The 26,845-nt window shown below is 39.9% G+C and overlaps 1 protein-coding gene across 9 annotated transcripts in view; it reads right to left on the reverse strand.

The window, feature by feature from the left end:
* The window catches only part of pde1cb (phosphodiesterase 1C, calmodulin-dependent b), a 150,918-nt gene that overhangs the window by 74,738 nt on the left and 49,335 nt on the right, over positions 1-26,845 (reverse strand). The window contains exons 1-2 of one of the 9 annotated variants that reach the window (XM_078934276.1): positions 18,246-18,794; positions 8,356-8,382 (exon numbers count right to left, since the gene is read on the reverse strand). The exons of 6 other annotated variants lie outside the window; for them this stretch is intronic. In XM_078934276.1, the coding sequence (XP_078790402.1) occupies positions 8,356-8,382; positions 18,246-18,346 (128 nt within the window). In that variant the 5' untranslated portion in view covers positions 18,347-18,794. Of the gene's footprint in view, positions 1-8,355; positions 8,383-18,245; positions 18,795-26,845 lie in introns of those variants that run through there. 2 more of the 9 variants (XM_078934277.1, XM_078934278.1) reach the window with 2 other exon arrangements.

The raw sequence follows: 26,845 nt of genomic DNA on the forward strand, positions 1-26,845 counted from the left end.
TTTACAGATCCTGCTGGGACTCAAAGGACACATGAGCGCTAGCAGAAACCATGCACATCCAGTTTGGCTGGCATGATTGCTGTGTAACAGTGACCCACTGTAATGACGGTTCATCATCCGCAAAGGATGTTTAGTCAAGCGTGTCCCAGAGAGCGCTGAAAAAAACGGACAGAAAGCAGATTCCTGAGTGTCTCAGTGGGGGGATTTCCTGCTCTCATCTCACTCCACAGAGGACAAAAACAACACGTCCACATTGGCACAAACACAAAAAATATGTGAGACTTTATACATTTTCCCAAATATTAATCAATACACATTTTGGGGACCCCAACAATGAACTGTTAGAAACGTAAGGAAAAAATGTCTTTGTTACTGTTTTAATGTTACAATGGCTTAACTGTTGAGATACCAAAAAAAGAACACTGAGATCTAAGGATCACATCATGAATGATTAGATTCTACACGAAAGTTACCCAGCTTAGTCCTAACAGCCCGTACGGGTGGAGACAGGCTATCGGTACTGGATGTTTGGCGAAAAATAGTCAAACCTCTACTAGGCATGCAGGTGTCCCACACAAATATCAAGGTCGTGGACTGTTGGTCATGCACACTTTTTTCTGCGGGGAACAGGTCTTGATGAACGCATGCAATATGTACGGTAAGGGTGGCGTTGGTGAATGGCAGGCGTGTCCAACAGATCTTTTCCTTTATTTACTTTTTAAATCCTGTGTTGTATCCTAGGAACCTGGTAGTGCTGTTCATGTGATGCGTAATCAGAGTATAGTTTGTGTGAACATCCTGCGTGCACTTAGGTACTACGTGCACACGTGCATGTGACATCTAAGTGCCGTCAGTACTCACACCTTACTAATGACTACAGTGTGTCAGGAGGACACCGTACAACAGCATCACCCATTTGCCTCCGTTTTAGTTCATAGTCTGGTCACTTCTCGTCTCGACTCTTGTAATGCTCTTCTCTTTGGTCTTCCCAACAAAACTCTAAATAAGCTTCAATTGGTCCAGAATTCAGCTGCCCGCATCATCACCTGAACCCCCTCCTTCCATCACATCACTCCCGTTCTCCAGCAGTTGCACTGGCTTCCAGTAGCCTTTAGGATTCAGTTCAAGCTCCTTCTCTACACTTTCAAAGCCCTCCATAGCCTGGCTCCCTCCTATCTCTCTAATCTCCTCCATGTTAACACTCCCTCTCGCTCTCTCCGGTCTTCTTCCTCCCTTCAGCTCTCTGTCCCTCCGGCCCGTATGGTCACCATGGGGAGCCGTGCCTTCAGTCGCTCTGCTTCCCAACTCTGGAACTCTCTCCCCCCAGACCTCCGTAACACTGACTCCTTTCTGATCTTTAAATCCAGACTCAAAACCTATCTGTTTAAGCTTGCATTTCCGGAACACAATTTCACATTTTCCTTCAGCTGATTTTACTAATGAATCCAATTTTTTTATTGTTTTTAACATGTTGTGATTTTATTGCGTTTTATCTCTAACTTTGTACGGTGACCTTGGGTGTTTTGAAAGGCGCTTTTAAATAAAATGTATTATTATTATTATTATTTGTAATAAGTGCGTGTAACTTCCATTAGCCTTACGAATACTTTATGATGCGTCACCCGACACGAGAATGGTACGTTCCATTTTAATGACACCCCTTGAGGTGGCAGTACGAGGCTCAAGGGAACTGCAAGACACACCTTAAGCCGGTCCTACCTCTGACCCTCCACGGACCTGGACAAGCTAAAAAAAAAACCCATGGGTTAATCATTTACACGCGTACATATTTACTGTACTTGGATCTCACAGTAAGCAGTTGTACATTTCTTTAAAAAAACATGATTCATGATTTAATTTAATTAGAAAACTCACAATAAATAAAGCGTTTAAAAAAAAAAAAAGTTGTAAAATTCTGCTCGATCGTGAACGGCGGAAATGGACAATGGAATGACTGAGTAATTGTGAGATGGATGAGGGCTCGACTGAATGGAAAGACAAAACATACACACATACAGATCACTACAAAACACACACACTCACACGCGCGCGCATGGCTGCAGGGAATCAGTACAAGCATTCAATATACAAAGCACTGGAGGATGCACTCATTTTGTTTTCTTTTTTTGTTTTTTTTCACATTACTGCACCCCGAATATTTTCACTCTACAAATACACAAACTGACTGTAACTAACTGCTACACATCTCTGCGTGTCTCGTGGACAAACAGCCAGCGGGGACAACTGTGAAGGTGGGATGCTTAGAGGCAGGGAGGGTGGATATAAACAACCCGATTAAAGGGGGACAATCTGCACCATAAATCTGCAATATTATCTGCTGGATGCAGGAGAAAGGGAATGCTGGCGAGCTGGCATCAGGAAAAACCATTGAGCTTTATGTGCCGCAACTCAGGCTGGAAGCCTATTGCTGTGACTCTGTGATTCATCTTCAGAGTAGCTAAACACTCAGTAATGCATGTCTGAGGAAGGAAAACAAGGAGAAGACTCAAAATAGAGGCAATCTTTATGAAATTAAAAGAAATGGCAAATCTTTTTTTTAAAAAACTTCCCCAAAATTATTGTTATTGCCAGGCTTTTGACACAGTATTAGACTCTTCTCTGCTGGTGTGTTTTATTGTTTTCATTGGTTTGGTTTAGATTATATCTTGTGTGTGTGTGTTTTTTTTGTATATTTTTCTGACATTTATTTATACTTTTTTTAACCTTTTTTGCTTTTAAATGTTGGATTTTTTATGTTTTGGGGTTTTTAAAGTATGGCACCTTGTTTGTCTGCAATTATTTTAAGGCGTCATATAAATAAATAAATACATAAATATTTCCAAAAATGTAAATTATTACTATTATTTAATTTTAAAAAAATCAATCAGATTTCGTTAGTGTGAAACTCAGTGATTAGCAGAGACAAAATGATCACCAGAGCTTCCACCAGTGAATCTATTGACAAAACAACGAAAAAATAGCCTTAGATCTGAGGTTTAAGGCCTGACGGGGTCAATCACCTGATAAACACAACCCTCTAACTAACTCTAGATTTCTGCTTTTACCCCCCAAAAAACATGTTTAAATTTGTAAATCTGATAATCTGAATATATGACCATAATGATGCTGTTCTTCTAATTGATAGTGTATCAGAGATGCATTTCCTCTCTGCTTGACATTTATTACCTGAAATGTATCTTTATTGCCTTTCTGCTCTTTATCGCATGAAGGATTATAATGAGTTTGTTTTATGAGATATCATTATTTGTCGTAGTAACTAATCTCAACATGAAACATAGCAGCACTTTCAGAGGGAATCCTCCGCAGCAAACAGCTCCAAAGCCGTCCGGAGGTTCAGGTTTGTGGAAGATAACAGGGAGTTACAGTTTTCCTTCATCAATGTTTTACAATTCTTTTTTTTTCAGATGGGGGCTCCGGATTCTTTGGGGAGTCGAGTTATTTTTTCAGACTGACATTATAAGACCAGGAGGTCCCTCCTGAAAGTGCATTTTGGATTGTAGTTGATAGTTTGTTGTTTTAATGGGCAGACTAAGATTCCTACAGGCTTTTCTTTGTTTTAGCTTAGTGACATTTTATTACAATTATTATTTGTTTTATGCCCAACAAAACATGATAAATCACTATTATTGTGTCTTGTAAAGAGTGCAATAAACCTTATTTGCTTTTTTGCAAATGTGGGTGGTAGAAATGGAAGAGGACAGAACTTCCTGCCATGCTGCTTTTTAAATGGCAGAACCATAACTTACTTGGTATTTAGAAAATTAAATGTTAGTTTTTATTTTAGCACATGACTCAGACATCTGAGCATTCACTGATCTATAACACAAAACAAAAACACATAGCAACTATTTATACAAGTTTTGTTTCTTGGATATGTGATATAGACTACCGTAAGTGAGCAGGCGGAACTATAACTCGTCCAAAGTCTTTATTTTGAACTTTTTTGTAAAAGGTGACCCTTGAAATAATGTTTTGTATGATGTAAAAACCTCCTAGACTTAAAAATGTCAAATTCCATGAATGACACAATTCTGTGAAGACATAAACACCTACTTTACATTATTAAAGGTAACATTCAACCTGTTTGAGAGTTTTCAGCTTTGACCCAGTAACGTTTAACGAGTGTAAGAAGTTTGCGAATACTCGAATGTTCATGATTTGTAACGTCTGAGATGACAGATTTGCAATCTTCTAAATGTAGTATATGTAGGATAGTAAAAATACACTTTAGACAATGTATTATTCACTCTAAAATTGCAAAATATAAACAAAAAAAACTGAATGCGCTACTGTCACTGAAAGTAAAATGTAGGTGAAGGTTTTCATTTTTAAAGTAAAAGTATCAAGTGTTTTTTGTAGATTTAAAATGAGACTAAAGTCCAGTTTATAGGAACAAGATCTGAGAAAACGGTTTTTGTTTTGAATATAGTCGACCATTTGAATTAAAAATACGATGAATGTGACACTAAAAATATTACAAAAATCTTGTGTTTGATCTTTTCTGTGTCGTCATGTGACCGTCAAGCCCTGCGAGAACGCGTCAGTAAAATGCTCGTCTAAAGATTCGGGAGTTTATTGGTTTTTCCACTACAGATGAAAATAATTCAGTTTGTGAAACATGTTTTCTGTCGGAAACCCTGCTGTCGTTAAGTCGTTTCATTTTTAGTTATACTATCTTCTCGTCAGTGATCTACTGGAAGTCTAATCAGCTAAACTTTGAAAATGGAGAACATTTCCAGGATTTGTTGTAAAATGAACCAAAGCAACATTAACCAGGAAGACTTTTGAATATGACACATCATTTCTTTCTTTTGTTTTGTTGATTCTGTTCTAAATAGAGGTATAAATGATGGCAAATACATACAGATGATTTAAATTTTCATGTAGCCGGTAAAAAAAATTAAAAAATAATAACATATAGCAACCACTCAATCATTCTATATTATATAGCAAAAACTGTGCTTGAGGTGTGAATTTTCAGTTTCAAATCTGCTCACCAACTATAAGTAACTATCTGCCGCTCCAGCCAAATTTGGGTCATTTTCAGACACTCTGCCGCTTGGCCACTGAGCAATAATAACACTTTAGAAAAACTACAATCTCCAGCAACTTGGCTGTTTTAATCTTCAATTTTACAAGCACAGACTTGACCATCGGCATCAGAAAAAAAAGGGAAGCACATTTTTATAAAAGCCTCTTTCATTCAGGTCAATACAGCATTTCTTCTGCTCTGCTTGTGACTTAGATGGTAAAAAAAGCACATAGAAATAAAGATAGGCCACGGCAATCGAAGCCTTTTCTGGATGATGCTGGAAAAATGTAGTGTTTTTGTGTTATTGGAAGCAATCAAATTATTTTCTATTGCATTCAGAGGAACAGAAAAAAGTAACATATTTAGTATTGACGGTTAACTTAATCTTGTGGACACAGAAAGTTCAGCCATTGGAGTGGAAAAGCTTTGGCAGAAACACTTTTAAGAGCTACATAAACTCCTGCAGACAAAGAAATGAATTGATGTTTTGCTGTTTCTTCTTTCATTTAAAAAAAAAAACATTCCCTTCTTTTAGCTCAGCTGGAATCTGAAAGCAGAGCCAGCAATAAACAAAGATGGATTAACAACTTTTCAATAGTTGCAGGAGAAAAGCAGAGAGGGAAGACCACATGATGCAAAAATTATAACCCATGTGGAAAGCAGACTGTTTCCTCATCCCCCCACAAATCCCCCAAAAAGAACACAACCTACTGAGATCTCATTGTTTTCCAGTCTTGTTTCCACCCCTTCTTAACCCCTCTCCGCAATGAGACTCACATAAACACCAGTGTCTCCCTTTGCTCCCAGTCTCCCTCTGTGAGGAGGACCATCTCTCCCTCCATCTGCATGTGCGAGGGGTTGTCCTGGTGTGTCATTAATGACAACGTCCCAGTGTTCCTCTCTGCCAATTAGCCCAGCCGTAATTACACAGACACATATGGAGCTGTCAATCACTCCACTCCTCCACACAGGAACTCCCCCGCCCAGCGCAGAGAGCGAATGAGTTTCCAGCAGCTACCTCTGTAGAGCTCTGAACGATCACACACTGCGTCGGTGAGAAGCTCAGGGCTTTTGCTCACTCCATACTCGGTGCACAAATCCCTTCGGTGCATGGAAATGCCATGGCAACATGGAGAGCTCCGTGTTGTTTAAGTCTTACAGTGTTATTGTGTACAAAAGAGTAAAACGTGTGCATGAGAGTCTTTTTGTTTTACACGTTGAATGTCAGGCACAGGAGGGAGTGAGTGATGTCATTCTTGGAAACGGTTTATTTCCAGCTCTAACAAAATCAAGTTGCCTTTTTTTTTGCGATACAGATGCTGCCATGTTGGGGCCAAACGTCTTCAGTAAGCATAGATGGGGTGGACGTGGTGCAGCAGTAGGGCGGTCAACCCATGATTGTAAGATTGCAGGCTCAATTCCCGCCTAGCACGCCCATGAGTGAAAGTGTCCTTGGGCAATACACTGAACCCCACCTAGCCTCTGGTGGAAGGTTAGCGCCAGTGCTCGGCAGCAGAGCCGCCATCAGTGTGTGAATGTGTGTGTGACTGGTTGAATGGGTCTGTGACTGTAAAGCGCTTTGGCCTTGAACAAGGTAGAAAGCACTAAATAAGCGGCAGTTTAGCTCAGGCGGTAGAGCAGGTCGTCCAACAACTGAAGGGTTGGTGGATCGATTCCCGCTCTCCCCAGCCAGCTGTCGCCCCCCCAAACGTGGCCAGTCTGCAGCTCACCGATCCCCCCAGGGGATGGGTCAAAAGGCAGAGAAGAATTTCCCCATTGTGGGATAAATAAAGTATCAATTATTATTCATTATTTTTATTAATTATTACAAGTATACACCATAGTTTCTATGGCAACCTCTCTCGCCAATCAGGAGTGACCACGCCGCAAGGCCACGCCCCCGTCAATGCCACCAACTTTTATTGAGGCATCGGATTGGTCAGTTTATAACTTGTATAACTTGAGCTACAAGCTCTTTTCTAGGGCTCTCAATTTTGGAACTGTACATTCGGACAGCACTACAAAACGGCAAACGCACTATGTAGTGAGTGGTGAAGGAATTTGAACACAACCTCAGATCTAAAACCCAGTCAGTGGTGGGCAAAAACATTGGGAGTTGTAAAACTAACTCTAAAAAAAGTCAGTGCCTCACCGGCCACAATCCTCACCGTATGTCACGAATCTCAAAAGACCCAGAAATTACTACTCAGTGGAGACTGGCAACAAAAGCAAGACGACCCCTGTGGGCCCACCGCCATGAAAAAGCAACAAACAGGTTTTTTGTGGTACAAAATGTGCACAAAGCTTTTATTTCTTTAGCTGGTTTCCCTTTTGATGCCACCTGAGGTACCATGACTTCTTAGAGGCACTGAATAGGTTTTTTTTTAACTAGAGCAAAGCTTTTGAGGCGCAGAGGCGACCAGAGTGGGCGTGAGTAATGTGACTGTCGGTCAGACCCATTCTAGCACGCCACATGAATGCTAACATCCCTGGTGGATTCCAGCAAAGACGTTTGCACTTCCAGAAGTGGGATCATGAAAACCAAAGATGCCGTCAATGAGAAAAAAGCTAAAAAAGAATCCACTTTTGTCACATTTGAGGTTATTTACCAAAAAAAAAGTACTTTTTTAGGATTTAATGTGTCTATAGTTCATGCAGACTCTGCATAGATTGATGCTCAATCAAGATTGTTTAGGGATCTTAGATAATGCATTAATAACAGGACTTTTTCACCTTAAAAAGAAAAGGTAAAAAAACCAAAAACCCAACAAACACCAACATCAAATACTCAAATATGCATTTCCAACCTATCCTTTAGTAATGGTTAAGTCTTGTAAATGAATACATTTCAGTCCCCCCATGATTTCCCCTGAGTGTGTCTGAACAAAACAAATGAAAGGCTCGTAATGAGGAGGACAACATGTTCACTCAAGGCATTCTTCAGGCTATATGGAGAGCTGTGTGTTTAGCATAATAAACCTTGTTATCATTTTTTCTGAGCATCTGGGTGTTAGTTATTGGATAATGATGACAAGCTGACCTTCAAAGCAACAAAAGCCAAAAAAAGGGGGGTGTGCATCATCTCTCCAAGGAAGGAAACGGATGTAGAAACCTTTGATGGAAATCATTTTTTTATTTTTTTACAGAGTTAGGACATTTGTTAGAGGGGAAACAATCTCAAGAGGGAGTTCCTCAGGTAAAGATAAACATCAGGAATCAGGGAGAAGGAACAGGTGTGATTATGGCCGGGAAGTGAGAATGACAAAAACAGGGAAGTCCAGAGTCCCAGCAGCAAGTCTTACCTCTGGGATGTCTTCTTGTATTTGCGCCTGTCGAAGAAAAAAACAAACAAATACAGATTGTGAGGGACAGGAGGAAGGGAACAAACACCAGGAAACATGCAAGAACAATCCAGACTGAAGCCATGCCAGTTTTCCAGGATGTTTTAAAAGAAAAAAAAGGGTTAAAAAAGCCTTTTTTAGTACAGGAAGCCTGTACTTTCACACGACTGATTTGAATAATGAGAAGAATTCATAGACTTAAACTGAAGTTTACAGTCATTAATGTTATTACTTAGGAAATAAATATCAGGGACTTGCACAAAGCAGCTATAATAACAAATGTAGAATAAAGTCATGCAGGTATTCCAGAGTCTGAAACAGTATTTATTTCTTTAGATTTCTCAGATCCTGCTTGTATTGTGTAGGAAATAAGTATTTAATCCCTGGATGATTTTGTAGGTTTTTCATTGAAAAACAAACTGACAGTTGCCATCCTAATGGTTCCTTTGAACAGTGAGAGATTAAATAAATAAATACATAACTAAATAAATTAATAAATCAATCAAAGGAATTGACTTTATGAATACATTATTTGCATTTCATTGAGGGAAATAATTATTTCATTCCTACAAACCATTAAGCGTTCTGGTTCACACAGACCAGTGAGACTCTCCTAATCAATTGGAGACACCTGTGTGACCGAATCACCTGTACAATAGACACCTGTCCACAGGATCAGTCCATCAGTCAAACTCCAATCTCTCCAACTTGGGAAAGACAAAAGAGCTTTCAGTGGATTTATAGATTTTGATTGTACTTTTGGGATGTGTATGTACTTTAGGTTTCTATGTGTTTTTAATTATTTATTTTATTTTATTAGTAGTAGTAGTAGAACCTGATTGGACTGCAAAACCATCAACAACAAGTTGAGGGTTACAGTGACAACTGTTGGTGCAACTGAACATGAGCATCAATCCACCTCCAGGTCTGGGGCTCCAAACCAGATCTGACCCTGTGGGGTTTCCATGATTATGAGAACAGAGAGAAATCGGCCTAAAACGACACGGCAGGAGTTGTTTGATGATTTTAAAGCAGCTGGAACCACAGTCATCGAGAAAACCATCGGTGATACTTTACTTCATGGATTAACATCCTGCAGAGCTCACCAAGTCCCACTGCTTAAGAAAGCAGATGTGCAGGCCCGCCTGAAGTTTGAACGTCTTCATGATTTAGAGAGAGATTGGGAGAAGGTGCTGTGGTCAGATGAGTCCAACATGGAGCTCTTTGACATCAACTCAACCCGTCATGTTTGGAGGAAGAGAAATGCTGCCTATGACCACAAGAGCACCATCCTTATTGCCAAGCATGGAGGTAGAAACATTATGGTTTGGGGTTCTTTGCTTTATACCATCTTCTGGTCTTGCACCAGGATAATGACCTAAAACAGCCAAGGCAACCAAGGAATAGCAGAAAAGGTATTTCAAGGTCATGGAGTGGTCCAGCCAGAATCTCAATCTTATATAGAAAAACTATGGAGAGAGCTGAAGCTCAGAGTTGCCAAGCAACAGCTGCCAAATAGAAGTCATTTGTAAAGAAGAGTGGACCAAAATTCCTCCTGATATCTGCAGAATCCTACAAGAAACCTCTGACCTCTGTGCTGATATTTGGGACTTTGCTACAAAGTACTAGTCATCCCATCAAGAGGGTTCAAATACTTCCTTCCTTCAGTGAAATGCAAATCAATGTACATTTATTCTTTCAAGTCAATGTATTTATTTTTTATTCATCTCTCACTGTTTAAATGAAGCGGGTGAACCAACAAAAACATTAAGGGATCGAATACTTTTATCCTCCGCTGCATAGAAAGTCTATTTAAATGTTCAGCAAAGTCTAAGACTTGTACCACACTTATTATTTTATTATCTTAATATGTTATCATATCATAGTAATTACATTACTAGTTATCTGTAATCTAAAATTATCCTGTTCTCATACCTAATCATGCAGAGTCATTATTAGGATGAAATAAACAATTTAACCAAAGTTCAGGGACTTTTTTTCAAAAAGTTTTTTTCCTATAAAGTGATGGAGTTTGGGCCCAGAATACCAAACAACCACAGATAAGTGCTGTTCAATCAGCCATGTAGATTTACAGCAATTATCTGCAGACAGATGAAAGCGTCGTCTTTCCGTGTGGCTTGGTTCCTCTCTTTCCCAGCGGTTACATTTCCATATCAGCCATGGGAAACGCCAAAGCAGTTGCTAATTTTCACAATTAGTCATTTAAAAGTGGCATGAATAGTATACGCACAAATAAACCCACAAATGCCAACTTTAGCACAGCACACAGTCAAACAAAACCCACACACACCTCTGTGAGGTGAGGGGAGGGGCTCTAAAAGCTGAACATCTACAGACACACAGCCGTACTGCATGGTTGAGGGTTGGAGGTGGAGCCATTTCTGCTGCGGGGACTGCAGATGGAGATTTAAATTCAAGTCAGGCAAAACTCAGATCACTTAACTTGATTTGTTACTGGGTCATTTTCTTTATCAATCTTTTAGAGCACTGTGTAAAACTGCAAGCTAAGGAGGATGCTCCCCATCGACAAATTCTGAGAGCATGTTCGCGCCGAAAAGAAGAATAAATCAATCATCTGCCATCCACTGTATAGGACAGGTGGACTGTTGTAAAGCATAGGTTTTATTGCAAAGGTCAGAAACAAAAGAATATATGCTTTCTTGGCTTGTTTTCTTCAAATTATGCAGGAAGATCTTCCTAATTCTGGCTGCAGTCTTAATCACAATAAAGGCGTTTGTTAAGATGATTGTCAGGAATTATAATCCTTTCTGTGCAAAGGTCACCGATAAATCATAAGGAAAACATAACCATTATAGAAATTGTTCAAGCTTTTTAAATTGCTGGCAGAAAGGCTAATGTTTTCTTGCCATTAGTGAGCCCTGACTGTCTTGGCTCCCCCCACCCGTCGTTCATTCCAATATCAGTTTAACGGCGTGACCACTCATCAGGCTGCACTTCTACTATTGTAAATGACGTCTATGTGCAGTTTCACTGTTCCTTTCTACGATGGGGTGTAGTCTGGAGACCAAAAAATCTGTCCTGGTGATCTTCTCTCTTGTTTTTAAGAGCTTAGAGCTTTATTTCTAGGGGCCGCTTTAGTTCGTGCTGGTTTGGGCGCCTTCTGTCCATAAAACCAGGGTTCGAATCCGGGCTGCTCCCCATTCCCTTCTCTGCTGCTGTGCCGGTCCCAAGCCCGGTTGCATTGAGAGGGTTGCGTCAGGAAGGGCATCCGGCGTAAAAACATTGCCAGGCTGACCATGCAACTCGTCCTCGAGGGAGGGTTGTTTCGCTGTGGCGACCCCTGATCGGATAAGCCGAAAGTGAAGGAAGAAGAGCTTTATTTCTAATCCTTAAAGAATCGTTTTACATTTTTGCCAGTCTTGACAGGATGCAGTGCCACAACTGAAAGGATTAAAGCTGTAGGCACCAACCATCCTCGCCGCCACCCTTTGACCCGCCCTCACTGGCTGAGTGGCTGCTGCACGCCCCTCCCCCTCCCCACCTTTGCATCTGCCACTCTGGTCAGAGCTTCACCTGATAAATTCATTAAAAGACACCTTTTTGCAAATGGATGCTTTTCTCCTGCGTTTATCTCCATAGCAACCATTTAATGTTTTGGTCCCCTGGGGGTGACGCACAGATGTATGGAATTTTTAGATAAATCCGAAAAAGTAAACTTTTGGATTTCCTTGGCAACGGACGTTTCGTCAACCACATTCATATTCTTAATATTGTAATACCCCACTGACGGCGTTCAAAATCTACAAACTTCTTTGGAATTCGTTTTTTTTTTCCCAAAGAGTAGCTTTTTAATGATGCTCGAGGAGTTAGGAGGTCATAGATCAAAAACCCTAGGGAAAGTTTACATTTGTAGAAGGTTTTCTGAAAAAATACAAGATGGAAGCCTTGTCCTGGGGTCAAAGGTCAACACAGCTTTGCTTGTGTGTGTAGACATAACCTGGTGGTAAGTCTGTGAAACTTTGTGAAGATCGATTGAACAAGTTTCTTTTCCCATTCTGTACAAAAATGTGAAATTGCCAAATTTCACGCTTTATCACAAAATGACCGCCAAGCTGTAGGCCCTGTGGCCATCCCATAATAATTCAAAAACTTTCTTTGAAATCTGGGTCATGTGTTCTGTTAGTGGATTTTGAATTTATTTATTTATTTATTGGGGGGGGGGGTGTTATTGTGTAAAAAAAATCATTTTCACTGGGTACTAGGTGCATCGAAATTTTGGAGAGTTTTTGAGAATGTTTCAGTTGCAAATCTCTGCTGGAATGTGCATAAAAATGAAATATTGCTGAAAGAATCAGCTCCTGTTGGTCCAGGACTGCTGCAAGCCATAATTATTAGGTCGTCCATTAGTAAAAGTACATATGAAATGTTTGAGAATACTATCACAAATGTAAAATTAATATTGGACTGTAGCTTGCATTGCTGCTTTTATGAATGACGGCAATGATTTTTTAGATTGGTCTTTAAATAACGTTTGTCTGCCGTCCAAGTTCAGAAAGACCGATTTCCACAGCCTGCAGTGACGAAAACCTTCCAAACGCATTTGGTAATTGTGTCACTTTTGTTGATCACTCTGCAAAATAGCTGAGTAAATTGTTTGGCAGTCACTTAGAAAAGAAATACTGAGATCATTTTGTTCATGTTATGTTCTAAACTGAAGTGAATTTAACATGGAAGATTCAAAAACATTTTTAAACTGTGTTTTAAAAGCAATACTCTTTACAACACTAGGGCATATGTGTTGGAAAACCTTCCAAGAGATGTATTTTTTTTCCGCTTACAAAAGTTTATGTGAACAAATGCCCGATCAATAATAATAATAATAATAATAATAATAATAATAACAATTTGGGTAAATGGGAGCAACGTCTAAATATTTGGCATTTTTGCAAAAGTGCTGGTCCAAACCAGACAACAACTTGTTACTAGCTTGAAGCACAGTGGTGTAGGAATCATAATTTGGACCTTTTTTTTTTAACAGGCTTTAACATGTTTTAATCAAAGTCAATCATGAACCATTTAAAATATCAAAAGTCAAATGAGTGAGGATTTGTCAGGCGCTTTGGTCACTGAAAGCGGACAATGGTCAGACGTTGTAGTTTCACAGCGATCTGCTTAATATACTTAAGCTCAACGTTTTTAATCACTTTACTTTTTATGTTGCTTTTGCTAATTTAACTTTGTGTCATGTGTCTTGTCATTTTACCAGACTTTCCCCTCTAAAACTTCAGAGAAAGTCAAAGTTTAAAGTTTTCACAATGCTGATGGACAGGACAAATAAAAAGATAAAAAGATTTCCAACCTTTAAACAACAAAAAGCACTTAGACATCAACACTGGTTGTGTAACATTAGAAATGAAAAACAAACCAGTGAAGGTATTCAACTTTTTTGATAAATATGTATAGAATTAAAAATAAATGTTTTTAATTGTATACACATTTAGATGTATTTAAATGTGTAGAAAAGGAACACACAAGATCTGAATTCAGGGGTTTTTAGGAAAGTTTTTTCCTTAAACTTGTTATCATGGGCAGATGTTTAGTTTTATAGAATTCATAAAGACCCTGTTATTAATAAGAAAGAGCCGCGCAGCAGGAAGCAAGCGTTCTATTTGGATCCTCCCTGCAGGCTAAATCCACATTGATTTAGCTTTAAGCAAACTCTGTTGTAAAGAGATGATCAATTTATTGCAATGAATAATTGATTTAGATTTAAATAAACGGGTTTGCAGATCTTTAACACGTACAGTAAAGTCTGTTCCTGAATATTGTATTCATCATAGAAACAACGAAATAATAAAAAGCAGATAAAAATCAGGAAATGCTTCGAGGAGTAAATAAATGTCTTTTTTTTTAATTGTCTCTTTAAAAAGTAAAAAATTCAATTTAAGGGGCAATATTTTTAAAATTCTGATACATTTAGTTGTCCAATTAAAAATATTTATGCTAAATATTTAGTTCTTGTAATTTATTCCTAAAAAATGTTTTATTTGATCTTAAATATGAGTAAAAAAAGATCCCTTAGCAAAAAATAGTCTATTAGAGAATACAAGTATGCATAGTCAATGCTAAAAGTGAGGCATTGTATGAAGTTTAGTTTTTTATACCATCTGAAGAAGTTTTCAGTTAGTGTACTTCCAAAACTACATGTCTATATTTACTATACTTGTACTCAAGTATACTTAACACAATAAACTTTTTGCTAAAGGTTGTTTCCCAAAGTCGCTATGTACATTTTGCGCATATCCAACGAATAAATATTGGTCATACGTGAATATATGTGGAAAAAGTGAGGAAAGTTGTGGTCTTTCCGTGAAATTTTCACAGATGTATCACGAATGAACCACGTTAAAACCATGGAAGAAGTACAAAAAGAAATGTGTGCAAAGAATATGCGAAAAACCCGCAAACCTTTGACATTCAGAGCACTGAGCAGAACTCACATCGCGTCAGCACCATGGTCAGCTCCCGCCGCGCGTCCTCGTGATGCTTTGTTTTAATTATCAGCCAGATTCCTTTGGTCCGCTTCAATTCTAAGTCAGCTGCAGGGCCCCAGTTGAGGCAGCCCACCAGGGGGGGGCCCTACCGAGACGGGGGTCCCCGGGCGGGAGCCGCTGCTGGGGAGATCTGTGAGAGGGGCCCAGCAGGCATCCAGACTCGCTTACGTGCCCGCCTTACCCAGCCGTCTTTTACGCAGCGGCAACAACCCCATGTAAGGGACCTGATTCCCCGGAGAGAGGGAGGGGGTATTTAGAGTGCTGGGGGGGGGTGAAAGATCGGCCAATTTCTGAACGTGTCACAAAATGTACCAATTATGCATGAAGCGTGCTTTATTATTGTGCTGTTTATATACAATTCATTAGTGATTAGTTCGTCAATCATGTATTCTATAATGTGATATGTGCGCCGTATATACTATATAGAAGTTATACATCGGTGGTACGTGTGTGAAAAGTCCGTTAGACATACATGGAACGGTCGTGGAAAGCCACAGATTTATAAATGCATCTCGCTTAAATAGCGTAGGATTAGGGAAATAATTGCGAAATAATTGCGTATAAACTACAGGAAATTCGCGTAAGCAGCGTAATTCTAAACCGACCCAAAAGTTTGAACAGCTCCAAACCAAATTCATGTAAAGACTCATCGGCCGAAAAGCTCGACGGACATCTGAGCACATCGACGAATGATGGACGCAAGAAACACTTATGAGTTATGTATATATGGGCGGCAGTGGCTCAGGTTGAGCGGGTAGTCCAATGATCGAAGGGTTGGCGGTTCGATCCCCGCTCCACCCAGCCAACTGTCGTTGTGTCCTTGGGCAAGACATTTCACCCTCCCTGCCTCCAGTGTGGCTCCACTGGTGTGTGAATGTGCATGAATGATCCCGGTGATGGTCAGAGGGGCCGTAGGCACAAAATGGCAGCCACGCCTCTGTCAGTCTGCCCCAGGGCAGCTGTGGCTACAACCGTAGATGCCGTCACCAAGTATGAATGAGGAGTGAATGAATAATGGCCACAATGTAAGAACTTTGAGTGACTTGAAAAGCGCAGATAAATCCAATCCATTTTTATTATTATTATTATTATCGCATGTATCACGAAGGACTGAAATTTCATACACGGAAAATGCACAGATTGTACGTAGTGGCCTTAAGTAATGTTACATGAAAGTTTTTCCAAAGGATTGAAGTTTTCTTTAAACTCGAACATGATTAGATTTATTTTCTGTGTTTAAACTCTTGTTTCCAGATTTTCTTGTTGTGGTCGGTTTGATCGACGTCTCCAAAGATCAGCACTGCTCGTTTTTTGTGGAATTTCTCCGTGGTATTCTTGGTTCCACCTCCGTGCTCATGCATGACGCAAAGTCTTATGGCAGTCACGAATCAATTAAAGTTGAACCAACAAGTGGTCTCGTTTGATGTGAACAAAAAAGTGGACTCTTCAACAGTTAAGCCAGGAAGTAATCTGGTTCAAGCTTGAGTTGTCACAAGAAACAAGCTGCGACTGTGTTGCTGGTAAATTACAGGCTCCTGATTATTAGCAGATTATCGAGTTTGTGACCATAATCTGATTTGAGCTGCTCCTGGTTGACTGGTCTGGTCATTATTGAAATGAACAAGTCGTGTCTGTGTTTGTGGATCAGTTCTAGGAAGATCTGCCAGCCATGTTTTCTCTGATTGGCAGCTCCTTTCTGCTTTTTATTTCTGTAAATCTGCCCCTTAGATCTTGTTTGTTGACCAGAACAGAGATTGTCCAAAGCAAATGCTCTGATTGTGCTTCCATGGATGACTGGAGTCTTCGCTCTGCCAAAGACTGTGCTTTGATAGCTTCACTCGCGCAAATAATAACACAGCTGCCAAACAAATCTCCAAGGAAATGATGAGACCACATGAGCGACTCGTCTCAAACGAACATCCATTAACCCTTCATCCACATCATCGCACGCACGCCGAAACTTTCCCATCTCAGGACTCGTATCCCGCCCATGTTTGTCCCTAATCAGAACACGTAGAGGGTAAAGTGTGGCTGCGAGCGGGGGCCCCCCTCTCCTCATGCTGAAGCTTTTTGTGAGATTAAAGGCTAATGTGTTGTCGGACACACAACAGGAGCCCGGTGAGCGACCATCAGACTGCAGCAGCACATCTCTGAAGAGGAAAAGAGCCCAGCTCCTGTTCCATTCATCTGACTCACTATCCATCAATTATCCAAAAGAGACAGACGGTTATGGAGGGGACCGAATCGAAGAGACAATGAAAGCATCCGAAGAAACTGAACGTGGCAGGGGATGATGGCGAGGAAAGCTCTGTGGCACACCGCCGCAAACAATGGCTAATCAGAGAATTAGACGGAAAAAAAGATCATTTCAAAATGGATCCATAAGAGAGAGTTTGGCAGACGTCTCGGTCTACTTTATTCTGTCAGTCCTCTTGGGTAAAAACTATGTATTTCAGACATTCACAGTAAAAAGCACAGAAAGGACATAAAATGTTCTCGCTGCAACCTCCAGATAAAAATTCTATTTTTCTTTTTTCTTTTTCACAGGAAAAAGTCAGAAGTCGTGATCCAGCATGGAAAATACATAAAAATTACTTGAAAATATCTCCTTATTTCCATTTTTTTATTTGCTAAATTAGAGCATTACACCATAAAAAAGTGAAAAAGATAAAAGCAAACTGAAGTAAACAACTTAAATAAATATTTGTTGACAATAAGTGCTGTAAACTTGAACAAATATTGAAGAGATATTTTGCTCTTATTTCCCTAACATCCATTAAAAGTTCTTCTTAAAATCATAGTTGGGGTTTTATCTCACATGTAAATTCTTGCATCAGACCCTCCAGAATCCACTGAACCTGAGGTTGGTGGTTTCACATGTTTTAGCTAAAGAAATTATTCCCATAATGCTTCATGGTTTTATCTTTTTTTAAACAGACTCTGCTATTTGTTTAGCTTTGTTTCATTTAACAATTTAAAAGTATTTCAGCCAAAATTCAGCAAACCATGATACTTCCGCCACCCTGTATTTGAAGTTTAATGAAAATGGATCACTCAACACAATTAAAGTGTAATTATTTCAAATGTCAATGTTACTCCAAATTTCACATTTGTTGTGAACGGTTTCACTCAATATTTGACATTTCTGTTGGCATGAACAGCTTCAGGAGCTCCAATCATCCAAATGGACATTTGGCTTTTTTTTTAAACTTACCAACCAATAATACATGTAAACTAAACATTTGAACAGACATGCAGAAACATAAACACTTTAATGTACATTTTATAAAAATAAGCCAGAGCATTTATACTCACAGTCCTCGTAGCCGGAGCCAGATTTTCTCTATCTGCTCTGGTTGGAGGTACTTCAGGGCAGTACTTTCAAACTCCTCTATTTCTTTGGTGGGCGACTCCATGTCACAGAGTTCCAGACAAAACGGCGAACGGCGGGAAGAAAGCTGGAGTTTAATCCCTTGTTAAGCTCGAGCAGCGAGAGAAAAGCGACACGGAGTGGAGGCTGCAGTGGGGTGAAAGCCAGGATGTCACCGAGGTCTTCTCCCTCACATTTGCAACCACAGCTGAGACAAACCGCCTGCCATCCTCCCTTTTTTTTCCCTCTCCAGTAGTGACAGAGAGTAAGTGACACTGAAAGTCAGTGACTCCCAGAGCAGCTGTGACACAGTCCACCTCTTCCTCCTCCTCCTCCTCCTCCTCACCCTGTCCCTGTTATGCTTTCACTTCTCTCCTGCGAGAGCACAGGGGTCCTGGAGCCGTGCCATGCTCTCCCAGCAACGACGGGATGCAGACGGCTGGGCAGCGCAATCCGGGATTAACGCTCTCTGCCGAGATCTCCACACAAGAGGGAGGAGAAACAGCACCAGTTAAAAAAAAAGAAGGAGGAGTCTGAGCAGTAATGATGTGCTGTTCCATCCAGTGGGGAAAAAAAAAAAAACACAGGGAGTGAGGGAGGAGGATGAACGAGGACACAGATGGACGAGAGGGCAAAACCTTTTGAGAGCTTTACAAACACCGCAGAAACTGCCCCACTAGAAACAAATACATTCCTTCAATATAAAAAATTGTCTTTATTTAAAAAAAAAAACTCAAAGAAAAATGAAGAATTCTTATTTTAAGAAAAAATTCAAGTCACTAAGACATATTTTATTTTGTTGCTATTGAAAAACTTTCTTAACATTATTATATTTTCTTGCAAGACAGAACAAAAAGACAATTGTTGAAACAAGAGTCTCTTTGTTTTCTTAAAGTCCCTATTTTCAAAGCTTTCCCAGTGGTCATTTCATTATGACTATGCCGTTTTAAACCAAAATCTAAAAACATGTAGGGGTTTTCTAGGACATAGTTTCTGCAGAGCAGCAGGTGTTCATTACAAATTCACCTCTGAGCTAAAGTGAGCCTGCCCTCATTTCCCCCAACAAAAATGGCGAGCGATATCAGAGATGCCCAGCCACACAGTGTAGATCCAGGTTCCAGCTTGGAGACGTTCATGGATCTATTTGACTGCAGGTGGATGCATCAGAAAGGGGCGGAGCAGGAAGTTTATGCTCTGCGGATTGTAGTTTTTACTTAACAAGTGTTTCAAACGTCAGATGAAAAAAGGTTGTTTGTGTATAAATATATATATTTATACACATATAAATACATATATATGTTAAAAATACCTTTGCCTTTGGAGTGGGTGCTTAAGATTCAGTTGCAGAGAAAATGCTTTATTACATCTTAAGAAATGAGACAATGTTAAAATGAACGAATAAAAACATATTTCAAATGTAAAAGGAATATTTCAAACAATAAAGATGTTAGAATTTAACAGCTTCAAGTTTGTTTGTTTTTAGTTTTTTATCTGCTGAATCTTAATCTGAGATGTGGATGGTACATTTGCAGTAGAACATATTAAAACCCATGCCAAAGCGGGATTAAATAGCATGCAGGCCGAGCAGTGACACTGATTTGACAGAGATTACTTTGATCCATTGAGCACATTGGGGACCGACCTATATTCAATCTCACAAATAAAAGCATTATCACACAAAATTGTGACTTCTCCATTTTGCTTCCTGCATTTTTAAGCTAACTATATGAAAGGAATGTCTTTTTTGTTTGTTTGTAATCAGGGTCGGGGAAGTAAGCCTTGGCTTTACCCGACACCTTTTTCGGTTAATTTTGTGCAATGTTTATGTTGACATTGTTCAGTGTCAATGTTTGTGTGTTTAACATTACCGAAATAAATGTGTCTCTCTCAATGTCTTCTTTGTGACGAAACAGCAGAAACCAGATGATGCCTCAGTGCCCTGCTTGCAGACAGAGCGCTGGGAAGTGAACTAAAGAGGCAGCTCTTTGCATGGCAGGGATTGCAAAGCTTATGCTTATGAGCATTTTTCAGAATAAAACGCCAGCGCTCCTCGCATGCATGGCAATCTGAGGAGATGTAATCCACTACAACACTTAAAACAGATTGTGTTGTAAAGTAATCATATACTCTTCATGACTAAACTCTTCCTGCGCTGTCATACGGCTGCTCTTTTCTTAAAACAAATCTTGCAAAGATGACTCAACCCAGACCCTGGTTTCTCCGCGAGCCCCCTGCCATCCTCTTGGGTTTTTCAATTAGTTGATGCAGGATGCAGGATAATGCCAAGGCGCCACCTCAAACGGCTCATGCTTTCATCTACTGAGATGGTTTCTTGGTGAGAGGGAAGGAAAAAAAGATCTGTGTGAGTGCCATGAGCCCGCCGGTGTTTTCAAAGGTGCACTCACCCATGTCACCGTCTTTCTTTTTCAATTTCTTTCTCTTTCCGGCCGCCTTTCTTATGTCCACCTTTTATCTCGGCCTTGTGGTGGTATTCTCAGCCCTGGGGAGTTTCAGGTAAATTGACATTACAGGTGGAAAGAAAGTTGAAATTTGATGCTTGGCTTGTCACAGGTTACCAACACATGTTTCTGAGGCACTTTGTGGAACTCAGCAACGTTGATCTCGGTCATGAAGGCTTAGAGAATGCAGAAGCTTTTATCTCCTTGAACATCTGACTCTGAAAAAAACATCCTAAATGCCTTTTTGAACACCGACCTTTTGTAACAGCAGTTTCTGCTGTCACAGTTTGCATCTTAAAAGTGCACCAAAATGACTGCTTTGGGGGGAAAATTAGCTTTTAAGTACTCATAATCAATTATCGCATGCTTTTTTGTCACCATGATTGCCCGTTTTTGAATCTGGCCATTTAAGACAGCTATAATTTTTCTTGTGCGTATTATGGGTTTAGCACAAGTACAAACCACGAGGGCAGGGACCTCGCGGGTCCACACAGGTCACAGGAAACACTCAGTAAGAAGAAAAAAACAGAATTTTTTGTTGCATTTCTCACATCAACCAATGTTTCTGGGATTCTTGACCAAAAAAAAGTTGAATTTTTACATTTCTTAATACTAGCTCCAGACAAAGAGTCCTTCATCCATCCCAAACTTTTTCCCTTTCTTTTTTTTTAACTTTGAGTTATCCCTGCTAACTGCAAAAGCAATGTGTTGCGTCACAAGACCAGCGGGTTAAAGCCCAAATGCAGCTTGTGAAGCAGGTCTCTGCTTCCATGTAAGGTAAAAACCATCTGCACTTCAGCGCCGGCCTCCACTTTACGGGTCACTTGAACTGAAGATGGTTTTGCTCACCGTGGAGACAGAGCGTGCAGAGCCCTCATTTAACAAGCACGCGAGAAGCCGACCCAAAGCCCGTAGAACATCAACACCAATGTGTTTCGAACCAATGTTGAAAAATACCAGTGTGGCGTGAGAAGTTATTCCATTTCGCCTGAATAAACTAAGAAATAGTCTCCATTACCAGGATATCAACGCTGTGTTCATCCAAACAGGTTGAGGTTTTACATCATAGTTAGGAATATGAAAGATTGTAAAAGATTTGGTTTCTATTTAAGATACTTTGATAAGAACGGCTGCACAGCGTTTTTGCCGCAACTTTAGCCAATTGCTCTTATTTTGGAAAAATTTCAATCCCTTAAATTGTCTCCACCGATCATTCTTGGTGGCTTAATCACATATGTCATCAATCTGAAAAAAACAGTCATCGTTAACGGCCTCACTTCTTTGTGCCGACATGGTTCACGGTCTCAGTTACAACAGAAACATTGGCTAAAGATGTTCAGCGATGCAGCTACCCGGGGATCTGCCGTCAGAACTTAGAACACGTTCACAAAATAATGAACCTCTGAGATGTTAGTCTGCCTGGCATCAACGTCACCATTTGTTTTCACTACATCTCCCATGATTCATTGGGTTATTGAGACAGCATATCTTACTAAGCTACGGTTAACTGTCATAAAGCACAACAAACGCAAATTTCTTCCTGTTTTAACAGTTTTAAATCGTCGTGGTGAACAATTTAGTTCTCCTTCAAGGTTTGTGTTTGGTGATCAAAAGAATTGACAAATTCTGTCTCAAGCACTTTGGAATTTCTTTTTGACTATGTTTAAATATAAGTAACAAAATTAAATAACCAGAATTAAAGTTAAGTGGCCTACAGACACGTTTTTAAAACATCGTCAATACAGACTCCACAGTTTCTCTTTTTTCACAGTTTCAGTTGCCTTGTGACTTTATTCAAGGAAAAAGTGAACCTCAGCTAAGAAAACGTTACTCAAAGAGGAAGCTCTTAATATACAATTTTCACATCCTTTCATATTGTTTTTCATCTCTTCTCATGAAAAGTTTTAGTGTTTCACATCAGCTGATTCCTGCAGAGGCTTCCCCTTTCTTCCAAAAAGTTGTAATTTTGGCCATTTCAGCAGCAGTTTCATCAGATAAAAGTATTTTTAAAGTAATGTGGTCCTCGTGCAGCTGCAGTGTTTGGGTCAGAAGGTTTCAGGGCAGCGTCCTTCACTGAGTCTTTCAGCTCACGTTGGTGTGCAGAACATGTTTCACTGCAGATAATGGCTTTCTTTTCCCGCTTTTTTTCCTCGCTCTTCTTTGGATTCATTTTGCACGAAAACAGCTCTGGGACAGAGACCCGGCGATGACGGCCACGCCGTGTTAACGCCTAAATGTGATGAACACAAGATTGTCTGAGATGTTCTTTCAAGGACAAAGATGCCGTTCTTCTATAGATGCTGCAGCTGATGGCCTGAAGTCATCCCATAGCTCTCTTTAATGTCCCTTAAAATTCACCCTTAAGTGTCAAATCATGAGTTTGGTGAAGACACAAAGTAATTCTTTATAAAATTACATAACTATTTTGGGCTTTAATGTTAATGTTTAATGTTAAAAAGATCTAAACCGAGGAAAGTCAAGAAAGGGCTCCCGAATAGCCGCCACACGATGACCAAAATGAAAGTTTTTCAGCTACTTTTCAGCTTTTAAGAAAAAGTTAAAATATTACGCCGACCGGACGATTTTTTTGTCATCGGCCCGTGGCCTCCCGGGTCCATTTGGAGGCCGCGCGGTGGCATTCCGGTGACAGGTGGGTGGCAGGAAGCCAGCCACGCAGTCATTGACTAAAAGAAGGGTCTCCAAGGTCCCCAAAAATCGAGCTGCCGTCATACTGCCACCATCCGATTGTTAGAAATAGTACAGTAGCAAAGCAGGGCTCGACAGGGGCTGGTGACATGGGCCGGGAGGCCCTGTGATGACTGGACGCGGCCACCAGGGGGTCCAGATGGGGAGACGGCATTGATGCCGCACAGAACTCATCATGACAGAATATCGTCTTTGCTGCAATAATCATAGAAGAAGAGCAATGTGCACAAGAAGGGCGAAGAAGATGAAGTTTGTATCTACCCCCTGACTGGCGGCCAGTGGCACTTGATATGGACGGCGGCCGTCCGCAGACGTTTACACATTGTTCAGTCAGAGCTGCTCCTGGCTGACGATCCGGCTGCCACCGGCCCTGCCTGATGCCCGCCATCTACATTCATGACCACACCAACATTTATTTATTTCTTTTTTTAATCAGGCGGCGGCATGAAATCTCGAAGATTCTGCCGATTTCTCCCCATCGGTGGCAGTTGTATTTGAGACAGTGGCATAAACTTAAAACTGTTCAAACTCTATCTAGACAAAAGCTCATTTGGTGTAAAAACTAGTAGAACCATGAGGGCAGCCACACTAACAGAGATGTGGCCTTTAAAGACTCAAAGAATGTTATAATTATGTTTCTTCCTGGACTAAAACAGCAGCGCTTTGTAACCGTCTTAGCTCTGGGCTTCATAAATGTGAAAAACACAAAAGGTGTTTTTTTCACATGCCAGGCTTCATTGTTGCCATCCAACAGCAAAGGTGGGAGTAATTAACCACAGACTAATATGTGCATGAAGTGTAAACAGAGAAGAGAATGAAGGATTTAAAGGGAGGAAAGCTCAGAGGCCACATCAAATCTTCAGAAAGGATCCACCAGAAAAGAAAAAAGAAAATCATAGTTTGTCTGAAAGTCTAGAAAAAAACGCAGAAGGGCTTAAACTGCTTTCGTTTCTTCAAACGTCCTGATCTTTTTTATTACAAATATATTCAAAACGGACCCGGTGGACATTCAAAGGTATTCTTGTCTCTGCTTCCACACATCAAATCCAGACATTAGCAGCTCCGGCCAGTCGGAGGGACATGAAAAATGTATACCTCATTTCAGGTTTCAGGCCGATGGATATAGCGATAGATCCAAATATCGAAGGGTTTTTCACAAAATGACTGCATTTTTATGCGGAGGCCATTTGTCATTAAATATAATGTCACAAATTTCTATAGAAGCGCTGCAAAGAAAGGTATAGGAGAAAATGGGGCCACTCAACCATGAAACTGTATGTATTTCTGGAGCTATCAAGGTGGAACAAAGCAGCTTTTTCTACGACTGTGTTACCAAAACGGATCCTGACAGAAAAGAGAGCGAAGTGTGGAGCAAAGAAAACCATCCCAGAAGAATTCTGCAGCTACGTCTGACTAATCAAATAATTAATGATGGACTGCTAGATGATTTCCTGTTTCTTTTTATTCATTTCTTTATTCTAGTATCTTCCGCCATTTTTTCTGCTTCACTCCTCCTAGAATTTTTCAGCTATTTTAACCATTCAGCTGTTAAAATGTTCAGCTCTTTCAGCTTTTTCCAGCTTTGACTTTTGGTCCTTCACATCCTTGATCTCTCCAGATATTCCAGGATTTTTCCCTCCATTGAAATACATGGGAAATCCATGGTACAGAAAGAAAAGTTCCTTTTCATTTAGTAATATAGCATTCAACCCTCCATTTTCTTCTGGAAATGCAGCTCCTTCTAATTAAAATTAATACCATTATAAATTCTAAATTTGTAATTGTTTTAATAATTGTTTTGTTAATTAGAAACAGTCAGTCTTGTTAGTAAATAATAAAAATAAGTTGATTTAAATGAATCACAGTTTACCCAACGTTGTGTCTCTAAGAAATGCAACAAATGAATCAAATTTGATGCTAACAGAAAACTTAAGTTTGAAATGAAAAACAAAAAAATGAAACTGATTCAAATACTAGGAAATGAGGATTAAAAAGACAGTCCTTAGTAAACGTGTTAACACTGGCTCCAGTCATTTAAGTGTCGAGGGAATTCGCTTAAACATTTAGCTAAATCTGCCTCACAAATTAGCACCAAAGGTAACAAGAATAGAACACAGACCTTTGGGTCAGGTCACCGCTGCAAATGAGATCCAGATTGGTTAAATAAAGGCTGATGATGACGAGCTGAGCTGTCCTCGCTGTGACCTCAGACCTGCAGCCAGACTCAGGTAAATATAGCTGCACAGGTGGAGAGGTGTGAGTTGGGATTAGGCGTATCCGTTTCAGCCGAGCTTCTCGTCAGCTCATGAATGAATTTGCATGTTTGACCCTAAAAAAACTGCTGGCAGATGTGTCATCGTTATGTCAGCTGGTGAGCCACCAGTTTCCTGAAGGAGGGAACCGAAACATCAATGAAGGCTGTGCGGAAGGTAAACATGGAAGCTAAACATGGACCGACGGAGCACGAATACCCTTTATGTGTATTATGTGTGGGTCAGCTTAAAGTGAAGGAAAAACAAGATTGAAAATTAGAAAAATAAAAACTGGAATATTTAAAGTTTCAAACATAAATGTTCATATTGTAAACTTCAAAGAAATATTGAAAATGTGTGTGTGGGGGGGGGGTAAAATTAAAACTTAAAAGACAAATTAAAACTGTTGAAATGAAAAATAATATTTATTAGTGACAGCTGCTGTTTTGTAATTTTAACATCTGTTTTTTTCGTTTCTCTTCTTCTTCACTTCCAGTCCTCATTTTGCCGTTTTAACTCAGACTTTTTTGTTTTTTTTATAGCTGATCCTAATTTGACGTGGGGGTGGGGCTCTGAGTCCATTGGCTACCGGGACTTGATTGACATCAGGTGATAGAAGTTATGGTCACGTCATTTCTGATGCAGAACTGCGTCTGCTGTTGGCACTGCCTATGTAATCAAGAAATATCAAGTGTAAATTAAATACAAACAAGTCAGCAAGCATGAATGTCAAATCCATTCACATGTTAGTTTCCTAAAGTTCACCACTGTTGTTTTTCCACATCCAAAGAATCCAAAGGGAACATTCTTAGAACATTCTAGACACTGGATGGTCACATGACTTTATTCAAAGTCTTTCCACACATTGGACTGGAATGACGGACTGATCCGTTTCTGCTGCGTCACATGTCTGTATCCACTGTGATTGGTCGATTTTATGTTGGAGTAAACCAACATAAAACCCTTCAGTAAACCGGTTGAGTCTCAATCCAAATGGTGTCTTCCAATTTTATTCAAATCAGTTTATTTCAACCCACTTTCGTAGGAATGGAAATCAATTAGCTGATTAAGCTGAATTGACACAATGTGTACTTTTTAGTTTTTTACAGTTTTCTTTTCAATTTTTGG

The sequence above is a fragment of the Oryzias latipes genome, chromosome 17, assembly GCF_053564925.1.
Source record: "Oryzias latipes strain Hd-rR chromosome 17, Olatipes_Hd-rR_3.1".
NCBI lineage: Eukaryota > Metazoa > Chordata > Actinopteri > Beloniformes > Adrianichthyidae > Oryzias > Oryzias latipes.